The 24,788-nt window shown below is 34.5% G+C and overlaps 1 protein-coding gene and 1 long non-coding RNA gene across 7 annotated transcripts in view; one reads left to right on the top strand and one right to left on the bottom strand.

Annotated features, from left to right (window-relative positions):
• Window positions 1-19,806, top strand: part of LOC135695331 (uncharacterized) — a 76,467-nt gene extending 56,661 nt beyond the window's left edge. For 4 of the 6 annotated variants that reach the window (XR_016143966.1, XR_016143965.1, XR_016143967.1 and 1 more), the window contains one exon: window positions 4,035-4,368. This is a non-coding gene — a long non-coding RNA (uncharacterized LOC135695331). Of the gene's footprint in view, window positions 1-4,034; window positions 4,369-10,082; window positions 14,000-19,043 lie in introns of those variants that run through there. The other 2 variants (XR_016143968.1, XR_016143969.1) reach the window with 2 other exon arrangements.
• Window positions 2,103-23,534, bottom strand: LOC135695330 (uncharacterized). The gene is made up of 13 exons (XM_065214395.2): window positions 23,366-23,534; window positions 20,674-20,706; window positions 19,801-19,902; window positions 18,660-18,760; window positions 17,122-17,374; window positions 15,647-15,810; window positions 12,023-12,122; window positions 8,981-9,007; window positions 7,592-7,681; window positions 6,992-7,092; window positions 5,570-5,825; window positions 4,363-4,526; window positions 2,103-2,302 (listed from the first exon to the last, which is right to left on the bottom strand). Exons 1-13 carry the CDS (start codon window positions 23,445-23,447, stop codon window positions 2,159-2,161), a joined length of 1,617 nt encoding a protein of 538 aa, XP_065070467.2. The 5' UTR covers window positions 23,448-23,534; the 3' UTR covers window positions 2,103-2,158.
• Between the last annotated feature and the right edge of the window lie 1,254 nt (window positions 23,535-24,788).

Below are 24,788 nucleotides of genomic sequence, written 5' to 3'. Positions count from 1 at the left end.
GTGTAGTTGAAATTCAAATTTTTTTTAAGTTTTAATAGAATAATGCAAATACATAAAAGTTGTTTGTGTTAAAGTAAATTTGTATTTAAATTTCTAATCTGAAGGTACATAAAGGAAAGGATAGTTAAAATAAACTGCTGTTACCGTTTTTCAGCCACCCAAATAGCAGACCTTGAATGTTCCATCTCAGAGTTTTTATCTTATTTATAGGGAAATTTTAGTGCCTAGTTTGGAGTTTATCCTTTATTGATTATGTTAAATTTTTTTTATTTAGTCTTTGCTAATTGATTATTACTATTTAAAAAACAAAATATTTAGTCTTTTATAAGAAATCAAGATATTTTTTAAGAATTATTCATCTAAAGATAACCGCAACAAGATTTTATATTTATTCATTTCTGTTATTTATTCATTTCTAGCTACAGGATTAATGTATATCTTATACTTTATATATTAATATTAACATATAATATATCTTAGACTGATAAATTAAGGAAATGCTGATGAGAGTTTTCGCTAAAACAATAAAGTTATCTGTTTAATTAACAAGTATTTCTCATCATGTCTCAAATTTATTATATTTTGATGCCCTTTTTTTACATATTGTTTTGAAAATTTCAAATACAACATTTTCAGAATTTTAAAATAAAAGAAATAAGGCTATAAAATCATTCTAAATTGTCCTAAAACTGATCAACAGTTTTATTTTTAGGAATCATGAAGAAGCACTGTAATACAAAAACTATTTTATATTTGCAAATTGATTTTTTAATTATATCCAATATTTTTTGGTAGATTTTCGTAAAATAAATTTTAAACTCGTTATGTTTCAATGGCCAACTAGTAACTAAAAGCTGCCATTCTAGATTCAATTTTTTTCCACAAAACCTAACAAAATTTTTTTACGGAACTTTTATTGGAATTCTTTTCAAAAAAAAGTTACAAAAATTTAAGGGAATTTTGCTTAAGATTTGATAAAATAGGAAATAGGCTACATATTTTCTTTTAAAAAATGTTTGCTAAAAGGGTAATTTTATACAAGGTTATTGTTGCGATTTAATTATTTTCTCTAAAATAAACACGTTAAAAAAATATTGTTTTTTGAAAACTTATCTCGTTTTCTATTGTGTTGATCTGAATTTTGTCTGTTTTGTGCGTCTGTTTACTTCTCATTTCTCGGTCCTTTCATAAATGCCGTATGAAAGATTAGCCTTATATTTCTTACTCTCATTTAGGGAACAAGGGAACAAGTATGCAACAATTAGTACCCAAACCGGGCCTAGTTGAAATTTCTTCTTTAGTGGTCATGTTAAATGATCTATTTATTGGCCTTCTCGGTTCATGTTTAATGATCTATTTGTTCATTAGATGTTAAATGTTGTCATGTTAAATGATCTATTTATTCGCCCTCTCGGTTCCACCGGGGTTTTTATATGTGAGAGTTTTAGCCTATCGTAGCAGTGCTCGAGTAGACAAAATATTTAGTCTTTTTTAAGCATCAAGGGTCCAATTTACCTTGGAGCAGGTAATGATTTTTTTAGTTTCTTCCACACACGGTGCAAGGCCACTTGACGCTACAAATGGGCAATTTTTTGCGCTCTTAGTCAAGTCAGTCCTACCCCATTTTAGTAATGCCAACTTTTTGGCAATGTTCAGAAAATGCCCTAACCTTCCTTCGAATGAAATTTGCCCTAAACGTACACGCCTTCCTCAAACTTTTCCTTATCTCTTCTGTACAAATATTCCTTAGAAATAGAATTGAAGCACAATCATACATTGTTGGTAGTTATGCATTGGTATTCTTCAAAACTACTGCGTTGTAGGATGATTCTCCTCCGTCTCACAACCGTAGAGCCAGAATATTTTCTGCACTCTACTTTTTCTGTTTGAATTTTATCTCTTTTTGGCATCTGAAATTTGCATGAACAAAGTTACGCTAGTCGATGGAAGATGGAATGCTCTTTTTCTTCTACTCATTCGGATTGCTTGTTATGGTTGTTAAACAGGTCAAATAATTTAAGAGGCATTGAACCCTTTGATTTAAATTTTTGTATATTTTCTTGGGAACTAAGAGATACAATTTTTCAAGAAAGACTTGCAAAGATTTGCGTCATTTTTATTAGCTACTACATCAAAATAACATGTCTGAAATATGTAGCTAATTGCCTCGATAATGCTTAAACATTCCCAACATTGAGCACGTGTTGTATTTCTTTATGTCCGACTGCATGAAAAAATGTTGAGTCGTGCGATGCCTCAATTGGATCATGAATCTTGGAAGCGTCGCATCTCTGAAAAAAAGCTAGAAAAAAATATTAAAACTGAGTTTTTAATCACACCAAAAAGGCTTTAATTGTGTTTTCTTAATCAGATTTGCGAAAAAAATCTACTTGGAAATATTTGGGCCTACTGTGGCACACATTAATCTGGCATTTTTACGAAAAACGCCAGCAAGACATTTTATTTCAACTTTCTAAATTTTAAGAAAGGTTTAGGATATTGCAAAGTTCACTTTAGTTCTTTCAGCACGCAAAGAAGACACCAACAATTAGTATACTTTGGCTTTATTTCAATAGAGAAATCGTTGTTTGGATGATTCAGCTTTCGATCAGAAAAGCCATATTTCTCAAGTATTTTTTGTTTTTCTATCCTTTATTCAATCGGATTTCTTCTTCTTGATAATAGCATTTCTCATACAAAATGGTTCTGCCAGTGACTAGTGCTAAACCTACCCTAAGCATTCTATTAAAGTGAGGAACTCCAAATTCCTATAATTTCGATATGTAGCAATATTTTTTCGTTGTTTTTGAATTTTAAGACACACAGTTTGCGATTAATCATAAAGTTCTGTCTTCATTTTCGTTGAAAGTAATCTTTTTCTATACAAAATCACTCTTTCTTTAAAAATAAATTGCTCTTTCAAGTAATATCTTTCTAACTGTTAAGCCTTTTTTTTTCGTCGAGTTAATTTCTATAGCTGTAATTATGAAGCATTTTATCAATTTGATCATTCTGAATAAGAAACAGATAATTTTCATATATGACATTCAATTTTTCTAAGTAATGAGAAATTTAGAATATTTCATTGCTAATTACATTATTTTCAATACTAAAATTCACCTTTCGTCTCATTTGTTTCAAATGTTTATATAAACTTTTCAATGCTTGTTATTGTGTTTAGATTAATGTTACATTGACAGATTGATTGTTGAATTGTTGAATTTTCAAGCAATCGTTGTCTCTTACTAGTTTAAATGCATATTAGTTTTCAGGCTAGTGTGTTTTTCAACTTAGATTTCTTACAAATGCAAGGCCAACGTCATTAGCGATTGTCCTTCCTTGCATTTGAAAGAAATGACATATCCTAAGAAATGTTAGTCAAATGCTTTTAAGAGTTCAAGATTTGAAGTGCAATGCAATCAATGATACTTTATCAACAAATTTAAACTCTTACATATCTGTTTATTACTTCATTTATCAACCTATTGGTGTATTGATTTATTCACTTATTTCTTAATTTATTTATTCATTTATTTCTTATGTTATTTTTTTAATTAAATTTTTCATTGATTGTTTTTTATTGATTATTTGTTTTGATTATTTATTTATTTTTTTGTATATGTCATTTGCAAATTTTTTTATTATATATCAGTTCATTTATTCTTTGTAAATTTATTAATTTTATATTTTCATTCATGTACTTGTTTTCTTTCTGCATTTTTTATTGATTTTTTGTTTTAATTATTTATTTATTTATTTGTATATGTCATTTGCGAATTTTTTTTATTACATATTAGTTCATTTATTCTTTGTAAATTTTTTATTTTTATATTTTCATTCATGTGCTTGTTTTCTTTCTGCATTCATTAATTTATTTCATTCAATTGCTAGCATAATTTTTGACCAATTTTCTAATGTTTTATACTCAGAAGATTATCAGACGAAAGGCCTTAATCTAATGCCTGCCAAAAGTCTTGCAATACTAACATCAGTTTTCAAGGTCAATTTCAACCACCCTTCCTCTCTCCCTTTAGACGCTGTTGGTTGACGAGTAATCAAAGAAGAAGCTATAATAAATATTTGGGTTGTATGATTTTTTTTAACTATCAACTTTGTTCTGGGTGTAAAGGTTGGAAGTGATAGCATTCGGGATGAGAAATGAAAAACTGGTGGGTATTCCAAGTACTTTTGTCAGGCACAATCTGTGGTAAAATGTTTGCTTTTTTAAAACCACCGTTATAAGACATGGTAAAAATTTTGTTGCAACTCAAGCAAACAATGGTATCAGGATTACACAAAAAAGGTGCTGATAATATATGTTTTCTTCAAATTCTACTTAACTTAAGGCTAAAGTTGACTTACCTCAATTGCATAAGCAGGTGGATGCTCATATGACATGTTACCAGGGGTGTTGCCTTTCACTGCCCATCCAAAGCCATTCAGTCTGCCATCGTTGTACAAGAGGAAAACCGGTAAGAAATCTTCGTACTTCATATATGATGTAACATTGTACCAATAATGCGTGCCTATGTAGGGATGGCAATAGTGAATTAAGGATGATTCTGATTTATTTTGGAATTAATCTCGTTACATTTACTTTGATGAAGCCTAGTATGCTGAGGCGAAATATTAGTATAAATGTAATTTATTTTAAAAGTCTATTTTTTTAACATTAGATTCTAGTCGTCATTTTGCATTTTTCTAGTCTATTGCCTTGTATCATATCATTTCTAACTGCAAGATTAAGAGAATGTAGCGGACAGCCTATTCTGCGTTTCTTCCATCTTATTATTTAGGTTTCCTAAATGTACCGTTGTAGGTGAGTATTATTGCAAGAATCGAAAAACTTTGTGTTGTATTTTAGATCTATAAATAGATAGGCAAATTCCAAAATTTGCCAGAAAGAGAGTTCTTAAGTGTGACGACACAATAATACTTTCTTAGAGTGTTTACCTTTTACCACATAGCCTGATTAATTCATGAAATCTCAGCAAAATTGGTTGTAATGTGACTAGTTAGAAGACTGTTTTAGTTTGATGTTTGACTTGATGAAGCCAACATTTGAATTTTGCTAACAAATTGGTGTTATTTTGGCATCTTTAAATCAAGACAAAATTCCAAAAAAGAAGTCTGTGCGCATATAACGAAATCTCAGCCAGTTTAAAACACACTTGACTGGTTTGAAACAAGTTTAAAAAAATTGTGATGGTGCTCTTACAGGTTATGCAGTCCAATTTCAAAAATTGTATAAATATATATATCTATATAAATTGAATCTACATTTACTAAACTAGCACAGTAAACTTGAGAAATCTTCAGCTCAGATGTCACATAGCCTCAAACAATTTTTGACCAAAGTCTGGAATTTTGCTATAATTATTTTGATAATTGTATGCTTGCTAACGTTAAATTGGGTCACCGTCTATTAACCCTTTGTAAAAACATTTAGTGCAAACAATTTGCATCGGATTTCATCCTTGGTTTTTTAACACTGCTGTACATATTATTATGGTATTTAATCATTTTTCCTATCTCGATTTTTTATTTTTGTTTTTCAATTGTAACTTACCCATTCCATTAAAACAATGGCCAATGACCCAATTTGTGTTCTTCAAATTCTGCTGAAGCAATGGTACTTTGAGCACGTGATTCTTATTGGATCCGACTTGGATGTAAAGCGAATTGCCAATGCAGTGTCTTTCTGAAGGCGCCTTGTCCCAGCATATGTTTTCTGGCTGAGTGAAGTAAGCTGTTAAATGGTACCTCGTATTCTCTTCTTGGAACATTTCCTTGTAGTGTTTTGGAACCTCGATTGTATTTGGAAACTGCATGAAATAAGCATCAAGATAGCTAACATCGCCAAGCCATACTGCCAAAAGTTCCTTTTTTCTCGGAGCTGACACACTTTTTTTCGAATTATAACTTCTCATTACAATGTATACCCAAACATATATAAAATTATTGGCAATGTGATGAAGGCCTATCGCAAAATGAAGTGGTAAATTAAATCTTCCATGACAATTTTTTAAAGTTTTGGCAATAAATGCCGTCATTTCAGCCACTTCACAACTAAATATTATTTCTCTTGTACCAAAAATCAGCAGTACACAAAAGTCCTGACAGTAACTAACAAACTTTCACAAAAATTTGTCTAATGTCCCAATAGAAACTTTAAAAAGGTTGGGAAAGCTAGATATTAGAACCATCTTTGTTTCTTCAAAAGCTTTATTTTAGATATTGGCATTCTGTTTTTTGTTTATATGTGAAAAAGTTAGCTTTTTTCAGCATTTTTGTGAGTTTTCAAGTTTATACCATATATTTTAGCAGTTTTTATTGAACTTTAGCGTTAACGAAACTGAGATGTTTTGGTTTACTATAGAAATTGTCATTCAAATCATACAAAATGTTTGCAAAATCTTAACAAAATCATACGAAAATCTTACCCAGGTTTACTTCCTGTCTATTTGCTTTACTGTAATCAACCTTTATCAATCAATCAATCAATCAATCAATCAATCAATCAATCAATCAATCATACCAATCAATCAATCAATCAATCAATCAATCAATCAATCAATCAATGTTTTGGCTTACTATAGAATACTCTGTCTCGAATTCCTTTTTGGTCTTCCAAAATGATTCTTTAAGAAAGAGCAAGGCTTGTTGACCGTACTGTAAGATCTGGAAATTCTACATTTGCTGGTCAGTTTCTTTAAAGTGCCATATGTTGCTAGATAGTGCCAGTGGCTTAGGTGTTTCAAAGTAGGTAGACGTTCTGGCAAACATGTGAATTGTTTTTTTATGAAAATTAAATAAAATGACCAGAGGTTCAAAAATTCTTAAAATGTTAACATGATGTCCGTTGAGGTATCTTATCAACAAAATCCAATTTTTAGTATTTGTCTCTACGTTTTTCTTTTTTTTATATCTCAGCTTTTACTAGCATCATAGATATGAGAAATGCTGACGTATCCAGCAAATTAGTACAAACCACCGACTGAATTCCAGCCAATTTGTTGTTTTCGCCAAAAAGAATGTATGGCATTTCTGATCCTGGAAGCTCCCAACGTTTGCCAACGAAATAAGAATGATCTACAAAACAAAAATTGTTCTAAGCAAAAAAATTGTGATTGCTAATTAAATGGAAGAGACTGCATGACAGCGACTTTTTTTAGATTTATGAAATTTTGTGAGAAACAATGTAAGTTTTATGTTTCGCTTCTTTTTAATCTAGTACGAGGTTGGTTAAGTGGGGATGGATCAAATGTGCTTTTAAAAGATGTGAACTGGTAATTCATACCTAGATCATACCAAAGCTGGAATCTATTTTTATCTTATCAAATTGTCATTCAAATCATACAAAATTTTTGCAAATTCTTAACAAAATCATACGAAAATCTTACCCAGGTTTACTTCCTGTCTATTTGGTTTACTGTAATCAACCTTTATCAATCAATCAATCAATCAATCAATCAATCATACCAATCAATCAATCAATCAATCAATCAATCAATCAATCAATCAATCAATCAATCAATCAATCAATCAATCATAATCATTTCTAAAAAGCCAGGAAGACCCAATTCATTACCTTTACAAGACCTTGCATCTTTCTTTACCCATCCTTGCTCTACTGCTTGTTCGATTGTTATTGGAAGGTTCATCCGATTTGGAAATTTGACTAGAACATATCAAAACAGTGGTACTTCAGTGAATTGTCGAGATCCTTCGTTTATCTATTATTTTCTTTTTCATTATTTCTATTGTATTTCTTGTAGATCTGCAAACTTGAAATTAAGAGAAAATGTAAGGGATCCAGAAACAGGGAACTACATGTAAACATCATGAGTAGCTTGGTGTATGAAAAAATCTGTACATAAGTAAACATTGAGAGGTCTCTCATCTCTAATGTAGGTTTTCAAGTTTTCAATTCTCTGCTAGAGCTTAATTTCGTGTTAAATGTTTATGAAATGGGTCAGTGTTGTGGCCAGTGCCAGCTTAGCTCAGAAAATTGCATTTACGTTGGCGTTCAAAAAAGTTGTTTCGCTTTAATCGTATGTATGCACAAAGGGGTTCATTTGCCTATTTTCTGTAAGTGAATTGACGAGGTTGTGCTAGTGTAGAAAAGAATTTGAGAAAATTTAATTCGAGAGTAATTTTAATGAGGGACAAGATCTGACAAGACCAGGGCAGGACTCGAACCCTCTACCAATAACAATGTACGTCGTTGCTCTTCACTGAGAAATTTTACGTACAAGGTTACCAGTCCTGGTCATCCATTATCTGGGGCAAAAAGGCATCGACTTTGGTCAATTCTTTTTAACGGGTTGTGCAGAGCATGACTGGTAAAAGAAATTTTATCCATGCAGAGTCACATTGCTTTTGTTTAAATTTAAGTACAAATTAATTGCTTGTAAAATTTCCACTATGATAAAGTAAGTAATGGGGTTGATTTAAAAGGCCCTTTCCTTGCCTTGCAGTTGAACAAGGTTGACTCGTTTTAAGTATTTTGTTAAAGAATCAGTTGAAGCGAATGCTGTTAGAAATATTTACACAAAAAAGAATACTGAGTTTAGATCGCAGTATTTGAGGATTTGGCAGGTCCTCTTTAAGCTTTGTTGGTTTGTCTCGAAGTCGCAGAACTAAAATTATGCAGATGGCTCAGTGGTTAGAGTCGCTGACAACAGTTCCAAGGGTATGTGGTTTGAGTACCTGATATGATTTTAAATTTTCCCTGAGGAGTTTGGAGAGTCTCCAGCCCTCTGTTATTCCATGCGTTGAACTCATAAGGTGTGGTCACATCGCGAGGATGAACCAGGACACTGCTCGATAAGTCCAGCTTCTCAGTGTCGTGAAATTTACTTTTCGAAAACTTTCCAGTATCAAAAATAAACAGAGACCTCATTAACACTTGTCACTTAACTGCTTTTTTCTCTTGGAACAAGATACGAATTCAAAATTTACTAACTCTGAAACGTACCTGACAAGGCATCCCAATCATTTATACCTAAAATGAGAAAAAAACCAAATGTTTTTGGATCCAAACAATCAACATGTAAGCAGTAGAGGTTTTTATGCCAATAAGAAAACTAGTGGGAAAGTTTTTCTTGCAATGTTATTCAACAAGGCCAGGAATACATAGCCCTAAAGCCATACCAGTAACTTTCAATATCTGAAGGGCTTTTTGCTCTCTGAAAAGGAGTTTAATCGTTTGTGAAATTCGCCCAGAAGATGGAAAGCCACTTTTCTGGACGCACAAATATGATCCCAATGATGACGTCATAAAATTTAAATTAAATTTCCTGAAGTTGAAAAATATTATCTTAAAGGGAATGAACGGATACAAAAATAGGCGAAACTACACATCTATTGATAGGCGACCAATCATGATAAAATTTCCCCTTGTCAAACACTGTATCCAGATTTGTTCTATGATATAGCTTAATGCCATTTCAAATTGAATAGAGTTTGAAGTTATTTTTAGAAAAATGGGAGAAATGTCCGTTGATTCTCTTTAAGGAACACCATAAATACCACTAAATGTATGAAATGAATTAAATCTGCTCAAAGCTGTTTCAGGTATGGCGAAACAAGCACAGGATTCTTCCACATCAAACCAGTGTACATGAAACCACTGCGTTCTAAATCTTATGAACCAAGCCAAAACAACTGTAACCCATGTGCAAAACTCGCAACCTTTACTAACTGACCATATTTTAGAATATATTTAGCTGATATTAAAGTTTTACACCGTGTCTCTTTGACAGTGTGGTCAAAATTCTATGAAATCAAAAAATCTCGTTAACCTATGCAATGTTAATTGGCGATGTTAATTTGTTTTTAGTCGTAGAATCTTTCATTATAATTCACCGAAATTCCAGTAAAGAGAGCTTTCTCTCTTCGAAAACGTTCTGCAAATCGCAGAAAAGCACTCACTATCAAACAAAGAGGCACAATAAAAGTGATTTCCTTTTCCATGGTACCGTGCTATTTTTGTTGCTTTCTTCAATCTTCTATAGAAAGTGGTGAAGGTTTTAACATAGACAGGTATGATATGAGCGTTCCTTTCTTTCGTTTTGCAGGGCAAGCAAAGTTCTGTTAGCTGCAATCGTTTACTATTATCGCAAAAGTGTTGTGAATCAGCTCCGTTTCTCGTGAACGGAGTTTTCCTTCTGCCTTTCATCTATTTTATTACACTGGCTTCGCTATGGATGGAAAAGCATCGTCGTTATCACATAGCTTAATTGAAGCATTGTTGCGTATCACGTTTGTCGCTTGCTACCTATTAACACAGTCGCTAAGCAAGGGCGTCATTTTAAAGTGCTATGAGATAAGCGCACTTTATCCGTAACGAAATGCTTGCTGACATTATCTTACCTTTGCATTTGTGTTTTTAAGCAGCAGTAAAGCTACTTTTTACTAACTCTGTCATTGGAGCTGTTTGAGCGCTATTATGAATTGAAAATGTTTGACACAAAGGTCAAGGCACCAGTGAGTCCAATACATGCTTAGAGGAAATGCCTGTTAGAGAGAACACGTGTCCTGGGCAACTTCATGATAAGGTAGATTCGCCATTTCCTATCTTTGCGGCTTATCGCTTCCGAATATGACTATGGGTACAATTTGCTGCTTTTGGACAAAAGACGAACGTCTAGACAAACAAGACAAGTGCTGAACATTGTATGAACATGAAGATGGCACGAAAAAGAGGAAATGTATCACCCTTCAAAGTTATAACGTCAGACAAAATAAAACAACAAAAACAAACTAACCAATCAAACGCGTCTTTCTTTATCTCACGTTACTTTCGATCCACACCTTGATATAAATTTCCGCTTACCTTCGGTCATTGTCCGACGTCAATATTCTGAAGATTGTCAGACGAAATGAACTTCAGTAATCAATGCTATGTTCCCGCTATTTCGTGGTATCTTTTGCGGTACCAAAAACTTTTTTTCTTTAAGAACAGTTCTTTCAATTATTGCTAATTCTAGCTATTTTTATCACAGTTATTCGTTAATTATGTAACACAAAAAGAAAAAAAATGTGCAATCGCGGCTTCCTTGATTAAGGAAAGTTGAAGTGTAGCTTTTCATAGATACTGGAATAGCCAACAATAGAATCTTGAAAAAGCCAATCAAACAACACGTTTTGTGCTTATAATTATGCTTCTATAAATAATGCGTTTTATGCTTTTATATAATTTATGTAAAACTATAAAATGACAACAGTTGAGGACAACAGCTATGCTGGAATAAGGGGAACCAAACATAGTAGTTTAATTTGAAAAAACCTTTCATTTCTATCGTTGTTATGAAAATACGTTAGCTGGGTTTGACAAGGATGTATTCTAGGTACACTTATGTTGGAAAGTGCCATGACTGAAAAGTTGACGTTTGCAGGTTCGAATCAAAGTTCGACTTTTGGTCTAGACGTTCATCTTTTGTCCAAAAGCAGAAAATTGTAAGATATATAGGAACAAAGCAATACGACGACGATAATCCAATGTCACGAGATAAAATTTTCAAGATAAATTAAATTTAAAGAATATACTAATATTTCGCCCCGGCATACAGGGCTTTATCTTTCATAACAACACTCATTGCAAGATTCACAGAATCCGGCGGACAGCCTATCCTGCGGTTCTTCCTTCTCATACAGAAAATTGTACCCATACTTGTACGTGCGTTGGCGATAAGCTGCAAAGATATGAATCGGCGAATCAACCTTATCATGAAGTTGCCCAGGACACGTGTTCTCTCTAACAGGCATTTCCTCTAAGCATGTATTGGACTCATTGGTGCCTTGACGTCTGTATCAAACAATTTCAATTCATAATAGCTCCCAAATCATGCATTTTGGTTGGTAAAAAAAGAGAGAACATCAATCGAGTTATGGTATACAAATCATTGACGATTTTTTTTTCATTGCTTCAGATCCAATGTATCTATTCTAAATAACCACCCTCTTAAATTCTTGTTACCTATGGAAACTTGAATTAAATGACAAATCTTATACGTACAACGGTTTGCTTGACTGCTTCCCCCAACTGTTTCTGTTATCGCAACCATAAAGACGATGATTGCACCCAGCGCCATCTTGCTAGCTTGCCTTCTGCTGTATAATCAACCTGCACTCTGATCTTATACTGTAGCATCAACAAAAAGATTAGTACTTCTTTTATAAACACCAGATATCAAGTAATTTTGGTGGTCTAGCCGGGGGTGCTGCCTTTATGCATCAAGAACCGTCTGAGATATTTAGGGCATAGACAAGTGCAAACTAACCCTAGGAATTGAAGAGGGTTAAAAGCAGAAGCGGACTGGCCCACCGGGACACCGGGAAATTTCCCGGTGCGCCCTCTGCCCCAAGTTATTTTTTTCAAAAACAAGAAAACTTTCAAAATGCAACTAATTTTCGCAGAGAACTAAAATTGACTACAATCATCAATTGCCCAAAGTACGTTTGCATCAAAAGTTTAGCTTCACCTTTAAGTTGAGCAATATTAAGATTGATAGCAAAGTTTCCCAATCTGCCAATTCTGCAAGATTTTCTGAAAACCTTGTAAAGAACATATTTTGCTTTGAAAATGACTTTGATAAAAGAAATTTTCTTAAACATACTAGAAGCTTTTTTGTCTGAAACTCCTCAGAGTATAAAACGTCTTGTAATTTGGTTAACTTGTTATTTTTTCAAGCAAGTGCACAATATTTGAATTAATTCAATTTCTGTTGAGGGGGTAGTAGGGATTTTCACTAGTTAACTAGCAGACTATTTGCCAATTGACTGATGACTAATAATTTTGTGAAACCAATGACTTCTGACTAACAATATTAGTTTTTTGACTTATGGCTGATGCAAATTAATCCTAGTGCCTGATATCCAATAACTGACGGCTCGCGCTTTGAAAAAAAATTAGCTGAGCACTACCATGTGTTCTTTCTAGTCAGAATGGCTGTAACTGGATAAAACTATCGATGTGTTGGCTATTGGGTACGTTCACATATTATGTAATCAAAGATGGGGAGGGGGGATTTACATAAACTTTATGGCTATTACGGTCTACCTAAATCTTCTGGGCTACCTAAACCTCCCCAATTTTTTTGGTTCAAAGACCCACCTTTACACGCATATTAACACTGTTGGGATGATTTTTCACTAACTAATGGAGTTATTGTCAAGCATCTTAATAAGGAGGGGAACTACCCCAGTAATGCTTTTGTCATTCCTGTTTCCCTCTGTATTGATAGGTATTCATAGTAACACTTTTTCTGGCCATTTGGGGGTAAAACGGACGTTATCACGAGCCAGAAGCCGATTTTACTGGCCTCGAATGACCATCCAAATTAAGGAATTCATTGTCTCACACAAGTCTCACACAACAGCTTATCACCCCCTATGTGATGGTGTCGTAGAGAGACAAAATCGTACATTACAAGACATGCTCTCTACTTTTGTGTCTAAGCACAAGGACGACCGGGACCTGTGGGTTAATCTGGCCGTTTTCGCATATAACACAAGTCGCCACGATTCCATCGGTTTCAGTCCCTATGATCTTGTATTTTGGAGAGTTGCTAGAACACCAGTTGAGGTTGATCTAGGTTTGCCAGTAAAAAATCCAGCTATTCAGTAGATCTACCCAACATGAAACAGGCCCTCCTCAATCTACCTGGGTACCCCTGCGTGTAGGCCAGTTTGTCTGGCTGCATCACCCCCAAGACATGGAAATTCGGAAAACGCTGGGTAGGCTCATACATAATTTTAGAAAGAACTGGGGTCAATTATAAAATTAAGTCTAAATATGGTAACATGCTGTTGTTCACCACAACAATGTTAAGTCTTGCTCTGTACCTTTTACAGAAGGTGAACCCACTTACCCGGTCAAGGAACTGCCAGGTATTGAGTTTTTACCTGGGAGTGTTGAAAACAACACAGAAAATGTTGGAGAGCCAGAAGAAAACCGTGACCTTCAGCTTTTCCGTCGTCCAGCCCATTTAAGGTAAGCGTATACTAATTGTTATTGTTGTCCGCTAATAGCTTATGTATATAACCACATGCTAAAGGTCTCTAAACAGCTTTTTTATTAACACATTTTCTCTCTCTTGCTACAAACCCTCTCTCTCTCTCTCTCTCTCTCTCTCTCTCTCTCTCTCTCTCTCTCTCTCTCTCTCTCTCTCTCTCTCTCTCTCTCTCTCTCTCTCTCTCTCTCTCTGTGTTGAAGCCAAATACGCAACGTTGTGTTTACAAGTATCACCATTCTCGTCAGAAACTCTGTTTTTTTCTTTATTTTACTTCGATGATTTGACTATCATTAAGACTTGCCTATACAAATTTACTAAGGAATCTAAGGAATGCATCGTTGCAATGTATCTTCTGAAGCATCAAAACTTTTGATTGACTAAATTCGATGGGGAATCGGCTGTAGCGTTTCTTTTTTTCACAAATCAAGATTTTTCGCCAAAGTGTTTATTTTTTATTTATTTTTATTTATCTAGTTTAATGGCGATGCAAAATGGAGGCCTTCTTTCAGACCAACAGGTGTAGATTTTAAAGGTAAAATCTTTTAGGAAAGGATATCACAACGATGTCTTTTAGGGGTTTTCCTGGTGCCTTTTTGTTCTCTTTCCATGGTTTCAAATAAATTGTATTGTGATTAATATATTAAAACTCTGAAAATTCTTGAGCGCTTCCTACTTCTACTTTGAAAATTTGAAAGATATCTATTCAGTAGTCGAGTCAATAGACACTTCTTGTTAAAAATCGAGTATATTTTGTGAGACTGCGAGATGGCAAAGGTGACTGGCAAATTCATGGTTATAACTAATTGTAACCAATAGCTATAATTGACCGTTTATCCGAATAATATAATTTAGCTGTTTTAAGTGCTAAATTATTTAAGTAAAAGGCACAAATAAAACAGAGTTTTCAAACTTCATTTCAGATTCCCATAACTAAGTATAAAGTTTTAAGAAGAAAAAAATCAATGAGTTCTAGAAAATCTTTAACCCCAAAAATTTGTGCAAGTGTAGCTGGAATAGCTACTTTGAAGGAACACTTGCTGTGTTGATCCTCTTGTCGTTGCTGTTGCTACGCAGTCCGGCATGCTCTTTGATTGGAAGGCAAACTGAAAAAATTGTGTGTTGTTAATTTTGTCATTCTATGATAAATATTTATGAAAAAAATTAAATTCATTGGCATAAATGTTGAGGATAACATTCATTGGCATAAAAGTTCCTGTGCTTTCATTAGAACGAGAGTGTTTATTTTTTTAAAGACAAGCAAACAGAAATTCTTAAATAGAACCCTTACAAAAAGCAATGTAGTGCTTGAGCCAGGGGCCTCAGGTGGGGGGTGTGTGTGGGGGTGTAGGGGGTTGTTAGTTGATGCCTAAAATTGGCAAGCTTCAACTGTTGCTATTGTTTTCGCAACATTTTGCGCAAGAGTCCCCTTGTCATTCTGATGGCGCTAAACCACTGCTTACATATACTGTTGCTTGTGTAGCTGATAGTATCCTTCAAACTGCTAAAATTTGTTAACAGATTTTGATAACAGATTAAGTCTACGAGGTAAATATGATATTGATATTTAAAGAAAATGAATGAAAAAAAAGTAAAGTAAGACTCCAATTAGTAGAAGATTGACTCACAGAGGCCCATCTTGGGTCGGGATGATCAAATTTAGGATCATCAAAGTAGCCCTTCAATGTCCAGCCAAATCCATTCAGCTTTCCTTTGTTTGAATATGTTAGGAAAACGGGGAAGAACTTCTCGCAGTCCATTTTCTTGGATATATCGTACCAAAAAAAGTGACCTAAAATAAAGAAAGATAGTTTGTGTTCCGTTTCTGATAGAAGTTCATGATAGAAGATATGTAGAGGATTTGAATGACAAGTAGATAAATGTTGATTACGATTTGACTCTTTGAACCACCATACGATGCATCCTCCTTTTTCTGAACCTCGTTTATCCGAACCTCGTTTATCCGAACCTACAATATTTTCATTTTAAAGAACACTAAGCTCATCTCTTATCAAATTCGAGGTCCAAATTTAATGCAGTAAGTTTCGAAAGTGATTCTATCTGTGAGATCAACGCATGTGTGTGTCAGTTATTATCTGAGCCCTATACACAAAATTCTTTTTTTATTTACATGCTTTTCCTACCTACTATAGAACGCAAATATCTTGCAAATCGACATAATCTATCCAATTCCATTCGTTATGCCACGAAAATTATTGTAAACTGAAATGATATTTTGAATCATTTAAATGTTTTGCTTTTGTTTATATCTTACCAATATCTTATCCTCGATCATACGAACTTCCGGCTTATCCAAACCGTTATTCTGACATTTCATACCATGCTCTTCGGATAAACGAGGATGCAATATGCTACTCTCTGCTTCCTAAGTTGGGGCGGGCTATTTTTTTAAAGAATCACCTAATTCATTTAAATTCATTATAACTTTTTCAGTGATATGATATTTCGAGTAGAGAACTAAAGTAAAATTAAAGAATATTGAAAGGGTAAAAAACATATATAAATTAACAAATAATTAAAAGATACAGAAATTAAAAGGAAATTCGATAATGATCATATTTAAAACTAAAAATGTGGGACTCAAGAAACGAAATCACTGCGAAAATGAAAAGACGTTTTCATAATGGGTGTCTTCTTAAAAATTTCAAAGCCTTGCCTTTAGCCATTTATCTATGATGTTGCTGCAGCTGGTCTGGGTTTTCCAAATGCAAACTTTAAAATGTTTAAAAAAGATCATGCAGGAAGGCAATATCTTTGAATTATTTTTCTTGGGGAGCGGCTACGGGAAAGGCTTACTTCTCCTTTGAAAGTTCTATCGATACGAATCCGTATAAAAAAGACGTTTCTTTCTTGAACTTTCTTTCTTGAAGTCTTTTCTTTCTTGTTTTGTTTTTAATCTCTTTCGCAGCAATAAATAGTCAGAATTTCCCCATACTTAATCGATTTGTAGATTTGTATTTTTGTTATTTTTGTTGACGATTTGCAGCAATTTACATGCTATAGAGAAACATGTTCATACTATCTCTACCCTTACGTATTTTATTCCTGCAAATTCTACTGTCTAATACCATGCTACACTCACCATAATTTGTAATACATTTTCCCTCTACCCACATTGTTGATTTGAGATCGTCTTTATTAATCGGGACTTTCATCGTCTTCTCCCAGGTCTCACCAACTTGAATAAAAAATTTGTCACCAATACCTCCGTCACTACGTTTAGGGGCGTTGCATATGGTACTTGGGTCTTGGAAGTACACAGTCAGATGGTATCGGCCATTTTCTATTGGCAGCATGTATTTCCTCTTCTCAACCATGGGTACAGATGTTGGTACCTAGTAAAATAAGAGCTTTTTATTAGACGAATAATGCAACAAATGTACTCATGCTTATTTTATTATACGCTTATTATAATAATTCGGACATATTATCATATAAGAGACAAAACAAGTTCCTTTCTTTGTTATATCTAGAAGTTTTTTATCTAGTTTTTCAATTGCAGGACGTAATATAGTGGAACAAATTTTCATGTGCACTTTGAACAAAGAAGCATAAACCTACGCTTTGGTGGGTAGAACAGGACTGATTTTAGTTCATCTTGCCCTCCTATTGCACACAGCGTAAAAATCACTCACAGCAATCGCTATACAACATCAAGCACTTTTATAACAGACCAGTATCCAGTAATCACCGATTCATCCGTTTATTGCATGGATGAATTTATTTGTGAGGCTAGTGCTAGTGTGTCTGTGCCTACATGAACCTATGCAGGGGTGTCTATTAGGGACTGTGCACTCCTAAACTAAACAGTTAACACCTATCGTTTGAAGCTCTCAAACAGGCACCTCGCACCATTCTAAAAGTGGGTGGGCTGGAAAGGGCCCTTTTTAGAAAATATTTGCTTATTTCCACTTATAGTTTATAAACTCTCCAATTCAGAGAAAATATCAATTACTATAAAATTGATTTAACAAGATAAGACACCAAGAAAATTAGCGAAAAAGGGTTCCTAGCGAAGACGAACTGTTAGTTCTTGGGATCTATAAGAGTAAACTTTCCAAAGTTGCGTTAGATTTAACTTTCTAAAAATTTATAACCTATCATTACAAAAAAGTAGGGGGCTATAGCCCCTGCCAGCCCAATGGCTGCGCGGTGTCTGCTCTCTAATATCCATTTTGAAAAGAGAACCACAAAACCTATCGGGAAACATTATATTTTAGGGTAAACCTAAAAATGCATTCAAATCTGAATCGCCAACAAAGTTTTGAACTTGAATTTTGAGGTTTTAAGGAACAAATATTTCTTATAAAAATTTGTTTCAATCAAATCAAAACCTGTTAGTTCGAATGTTTAGAATTTTTTCCTTATCCCCGAATAAGCATCGGTTGAGTTCAGTTGAAACTAACTTTTCTTCTTTCCGTCTTACTTATCATCTTTTTGAAACTAATTAAACTTCAAATAGTTTGTGATCGAAAAATACAATCGAACTTTTATAATAAACTCAAATAAACTCAACCATTTTATATGTTGATATGCCTATCGTACATTGGGATTGTCAGTGGGATTATTAATATTGATGTGATTAATCAATAGCTCTATATTGATAAACGAATGCATTACCGCTACTTGCATCCCAGCGATGTGACCATTGGAGTCAAACAGCAACATTGTGCCATACTCAGATTCATATCGATAACGATTCCCTCTAAAAAGCTTGTGCCCTGTAAATATCAATAACATAGCAATGTTTATAGGATTTGCGAGTTAAAGTCACGTTGACAGCAGTCTTTGAACAGGTGATCACTGCGGAGGAGTATTCTTTTATTTTGATGTAGAGTTTTGCAACCCTCGCATATAACCGAGGCTAATTTTACCATTGTTTGTCGGGGTTATAGGTCCTCACGTTGCGGGCATTATTGAGAGCTGTATGTTTCTAATCTAATCTTCACAGCAAATTAAATCACATAGAAGTTACCATGGTACCTTTACAATTTTCTATTATAGTAACCCTGTGACCTGGTATGGCCTTTATGCTGGTGATGTTATCGTGAAGAAAAAAGTGCTTTTTTGAACAAACGGCAACTGTTAAAGCTATTACTGAAGAATTTTCCTGAAGGAGCATGTCTGGTTCTTGCGTCAACAAATGCAGGCTGTTGGTCATTTCATGTACAATCATAACCGTAGTTCATGAAAAGGCTTATCACGACCATGCCTACTTTTGGTAACTATTTTGTTACTATTTGTTACTAATTGTATCCTCTTGTCTCTCTTTTGTTTTGGAGTAAATTCACCACTTTTAAAAAGGGTTTTCTCCAATGTGATTATCTTCAAATTCAAATAAAAAAGTGATATTTGTTTAAACCGGTAGGTGGGATTTACGAGGGTTGCTTTGGACAGATCAGGGTAGATGTGCATAATTGCCGCCTTTTTAAAATATAATGTGTGAGAAGGAAGAACCGCAGGATAGGCTGTCCACCGGATTCTGTGAATATTGCAATGAGTATAATAAACATACGAGGATAATTTGTTTCTGAATTTTATCCTTGTATTTCTAAAATCTGTCTGTTCTACTGATATTACTGAACATTTATCATAGTAACACACTCAATGCATATTATTCTACATACCGTTTTTAGCATTATTCCTTATGAAAAATTACTTACAGAGTAATTCAATCTATTTTAGGACAACAACGCTTCTAATCTATGTCACAATGTAAAGTCAAAAATATCAAAACCATAAGAAAGATATATTTAATTACCATCGCATTTTTTATTGTCAGTCTTCCGCCATGATTTCTTTTTAGCTGCGTCTACCGTGATTGGCAATTTCTGGCTGCCTCCAAACAAGCCAGGAAGCTTGACTTACAAGGTAAATAAAACATTTTTAAAGTGACAGAAAAGACTTAATTTCAAATTTATCAAGAGGAATATGACTGGTTTTAGGGCAGCCCTTTTTATATTGAACATGCAGTTGGGATATCGTCACGTGGAATTATGTTAAAGGCAATTAACAGACATGTGGCTTGAGCAATCTGTCAATTAAGTATTATCCAATCAATAGCGTATAATTTGTGTCATGTGAGCTGCGCAAAGAAGTTACGAAACCGTTTGCTGTTGCTCTTGCATTCGTTAGAGTTAGCAAAGGTAGCAATGGCAATTACTCCTCCTCAAACTTTGATTGAAACTTGATCTACCCACGGGCCTCTGACGAAGGGGGGCGGGGGGCCTTGGCTCCCCCCCCACTTATTTGCAAAACAATAGAGTTTTTTCAAAATCTTTTGTCATGGGTGTTAAATTTTCCCTTGGCCCGCCAACGGAGCCCATGTACCCGATTTTTCTAAAAATGAATAAAGATTCACTGGGTAGAGGATGGCAATATGTTTTTCATATAGCTATATGAAATAATGAAAAATAGGAGGATGGGGCACTGAAATAGTAAGAAAAGAGGGTTTATCTTGATGTTAAAAGGATATGATAAAGGTGTCCCAATAATTTTTTGAAAGAAGGTTTTCAAGCGATAGCTTCGGGCTTTTTTAGGAAGGGGATGATTCCTTGGCCTGTCCGCTTTATTTGCGATAATTGTGTAATGTGCATTGCAAATGATTATTATAATAAACATATAAATAACTTACTACTCAGTTGATCCCAAAGTGCCTTTTTTACCTCTGAAATAGAAAGAAAATCGGTTAAACTTGCGTCGAATTCCTATTTTCTTTACTGTTATATTCAAAACATTCCTGACAGTGGCACTAAGTAATCCCTTGGCTTAATGGCCCGGCCAAACAAATAAAACGTCCGTTAAACATTGTAAAACATTTTTGTACCACCATTGTTGGACAATGTTTTATGACCTGGCCAAACGAATCAAACAACTGTCAAAACACTGCTGCACAGCTTCCTACAGTTACTGCGTTGTATTTGTCGAATTTTAACCTACTGAGCTTGCGTGAGTGAAACAAATGTTTTAAGGGGTTGTCGAACAAACGCAGCATTGTTGATCAAACATGAGAACAAAAGATATGTTTTACGAAATGTTTGATGGCAATCAAATTTTGCAAAACATCATAGAACATCGTAAAACATGGTGGTCAAACGAATAAAACATGTTTCATGCAACAAAGTTAGTTAATGTTTTATGCCGTTGTTTTGTTTGTCTAAACTGTCTTGTTTGGAAAAAGATCAACTACTTTTGTCTCTGAAATCCCAGTGCCGTCAGAACGAAATTCATATGGGGGGGGGGGGCTGCCCATTGTTTTCCTTTTCATTCAGTACACTGCTATAAAGGAAACATAATACAGTTTGACAATTATTGGGGGGACTCCAGCCCCCCCAGCCCCCCGGTTCCGACGGGCCTGGAACCTGTCTGTCCTTATAACAGGAAATATGCAAAGTTTATAGTGGTTTGTCTTTTGTTTATAAAACCCTTGAATAAGTTCTGGGATTTATCCCCTCGCCCCAGTTACATTTGAAATTCCTATATTTGTGGAGCTCTATATTTGTGGAGCTCTTTCGGTTTTTGCTTTAACATGTATCTTTACACCGATGTTATACAGAACAACCATAACAAGTTCAGTTCTTTAATGCAACGAATCTTTAATTAGTATCAACTGATATATTTGAAAAATTGAAAATAAAATTTTTGAGAACCTAGAAAATTTCACCTTATAGCTACAATTATTGGTAATGTGTTGTACTTTGTCCTCGAAGTTCGTCATGGAATCGAATTTCATGGAATCATAGAAGATTAAGTGCAAAAGATCAACAATGACCGCAAGCACTCAGTTCAAAAGACCAACAATGACTTTTCAATAGGGCCAGTTCGCATGAGCCCGTGGGATAGCTTTGTCAGATGGAACTATTTTATTTTATAAGAACACGAACTCCAAAATGTGAAGTATTTTTTTCTGCGCAGGGAACACCTGATTTTAATATAATTCAGTCCACAGAATGATCTCTACAGAGAAAATTCTTGACCCTATAATCATGCTTGAGCACAAGTCAGACACTGTAGTTTCCCAAACAATCTTACTTTCTTTGCTTCAGACCTTTTTATGCCCCTTGTTAGCAACCTGCAATTCCTCTTCTTATTAGATCTCGCTTAGCAAATTGAGAATAAACTTAAGATTGTGCTAGCCTGTAGATTTTTAATTCTGGGCATTAATGACTTGAGGGCAAGCAAAAGTTATTTCAAAATATCAGATCAAAATACTGAGATATGAGATAACTCCAGGGCCATTCTGCGGTAATCTATAAGGTGTGGCCCTTAAAATTTTTTCTTGGGGGAGTTCCCTAAGACCCATTTTGGACTTCACAAAGTTTTCAGATTTCATTGAGCAATTCTGAAAAGCTGTGCCTCATATTTTATTAAATGTATTTGCATGCCAGAGCTTTTCAAATCAAATCAAATCTGCCCACAAAATGCACATAGCAAAAGTGGTACATGTTCTCTAATTTAGTTATAGACAGCAACTTTTTTTAACTTGTGATAAACAGATGGTTCTGATGAAATCCCAATTCATCAGTATTTCAAAATTTCAAAGAAAATGTTGTTTAGACCAAGATAGGAAGCAAAGTTTCAAAAAGGGCGGTCCTTAGAAATTTCCAGTACCCAGAAAAATGTGTGTGCCGAGGGGCAAATAACTCTACAAAAATCTCCTCCACCTTTTGTGAAAATCCTATTGTTTCAGCTGAAAATCCCCAGAAATCCTTTTGTTTTTGGGAAAAGCTCGTACGCTTTTTTTGCAAGAGTGAATTGCCCCTCGGTGTGTGCAGCCCTACGTTTTTGTGTGCATTAGACAAGCCTCTGAAAAATCTTGTGTGTGCACAAGCCACACTCTGCAGACTGGGTCGAGGCACCTTACGTTCTCGTCTGTTTTAAAGAAAATATTAAAAACTTTGCTTAAAGGCCCTAATGCGATGGCAGAATACACTTGCATTCCCCATCAGAAATCTTCATAAGACGATAAGATTTTGAAATCAGCCCTTGTCTTAGATATTTTAATCATCCAGATTTAAATTGTTAATTATTAAGGTATTGCCAAATTAAATATATCTAAATTATTCAACACATGAGGTTGCACAAATTATTGGCTACTCGTATTTCTTCCGTGACCATGTTTGCTTTATTTGTCAAAGAAATCGTGACAATTTGATGACAGAAGGCTCTCCCCTTTCGTATCACAGCCCTTGCATTTTTAGTACGGTAATATTGCACAAGAAATTTTGGAATTGTACTCTGACCTTACTGGCATTTTTAACTATTGTTTATTACCTGAATAAATTTCATGTGACAGTTTTTCAGCTCGAACTACTTTAGCTGCTCACCTTTTTTCCTACTGGGCCAAAACTGCGTAGAAAGTTGAACCAAAGTGCATGTAACGAAGAGAAACAGTAAAATCTTGCCCATTTTCACTGCTGTCCCTTTTCGAGGCGACTTCCAAACCTTTGCATGCAGTGTCTTGCAAGATCTTTGATTCCCCTTTAATTTGTTTTTTAATCATGTGAGAAATATCAGGCGATTGGGGCAGCCAATCAGGTTACTCGCTGGTGATCAGATGTTATTACAACTGTCAAAGGGGCTTGGCAGGCTACGGAAAAGGACTTATGAGTTTTCACAGTTGCTCGTCGGTATTCAATGAACAGTTATGAAATAAACTAAAAATACATTCAAATAAAGGAAGCCTTAGATCGTTGTCATTAACAACCATATGATTCTTCACAAGAACATCGTCTTACCAACAATGTTAAATAATAGTAATTGAAGATTCAAAATACGCAATGGATAATTTACATGAGATTGCCAATGAGGTAGCAAAATTAGCTCTCCCATACGAGCCTAATTTTACACCACTTTTTATAACATGAGTTCAGGCTTGCTGGGTTAAGCTTTTTTCGAAAATTTGAGCCTTTATTGCTCTTGCGTGCAGACTTCACTTTCTATTGCGAAGTGGTGCCTGGGCGTAACTAGCCAGCGTACCATACTTTCCATCGCGAAGAAACGAAATAAATATTGCATTTCCCCTTGTTTTCATAGCTCTTTGCGGCTGTTAGATCAATTCGTGTTGCCTTCCCGGTGTCACTATGGTGTCACTGACCTTTTGTTTACTTTCTTTGATGTTTATCACATGGCATGGTAACTAAAGCCATTTTTTATTCCCAACATAAACAATGTTTCAAAGGATTTAAGTGATTAACCTAGGATCAAAATATCGCTACTTGGTTTTAGGAAAAATACAACAGAAGCAAATCTGATATCGTGCATTTATATTTTATCCAAGAAATGACAAAATAAACTAGTTCCGGTTTTCAATATTTCTATGACGTCGGTTTGTCATGTGACATAGATTTTTGTGAGTTGCCAAAATAAGTAGTGAATGTTAAGGCCTGTTTATATGGAGAAAATAATCCTACTTTCCAGCCTGTGAGCTGAGAGGTGAGATCCTACTATCCTATAGGATCCTTTGTGTTTTTCGTTTTGTGTTTAAATGGAACACAAGCCACTTTCGGTTGATCCCACTGCATTATAGTGGGATTTAACTGAGGTGGGATGAATTTCTTCCATATAAACGCTGGGAGGTGGGAAGGTGAGAGAATTAGAGAAAACGGCATAAAAAGAAAGCGAAAATGAAAATATATTCTGTTGTGACTTTCATTATAATTCAATATGCAGTGCTAAACTCTTTGCTCTACTACGTGCAGGGATCTTCTCTAATTATGAACCCTTATTTAATTTGACATCAATGAGTAA

This window comes from Rhopilema esculentum, chromosome 2 (assembly GCF_057945365.1).
Source record: "Rhopilema esculentum isolate cy_ngs chromosome 2, ASM5794536v1, whole genome shotgun sequence".
Classification (NCBI taxonomy): Eukaryota; Metazoa; Cnidaria; class Scyphozoa; order Rhizostomeae; family Rhizostomatidae; genus Rhopilema; species Rhopilema esculentum.
The sequence above is the reverse complement of the archived record's forward strand: the minus strand, read 5'-3'. Positions and strand labels throughout refer to the sequence as shown.

Bases quoted from the DNA above. Each gene is read 5' to 3' on its own strand.
- LOC135695330 (XM_065214395.2), bottom strand. From the start codon at position 23,447: ATGGGCAAGATTTTACTGTTTCTCTTCGTTACATGCACTTTGGTTCAA. The intron at 20,707-23,365 runs GTGAGCAGCTAA...TTTCTATTTCAG, and splicing joins TTGGCCCAGTAGGAAAAAAG to AGGTAAAAAAGGCACTTTGG. The intron at 4,527-5,569 runs GTAAGTTACAAT...ATCCCTACATAG, and splicing joins CCATTGTTTTAATGGAATGG to GCACGCATTATTGGTACAAT.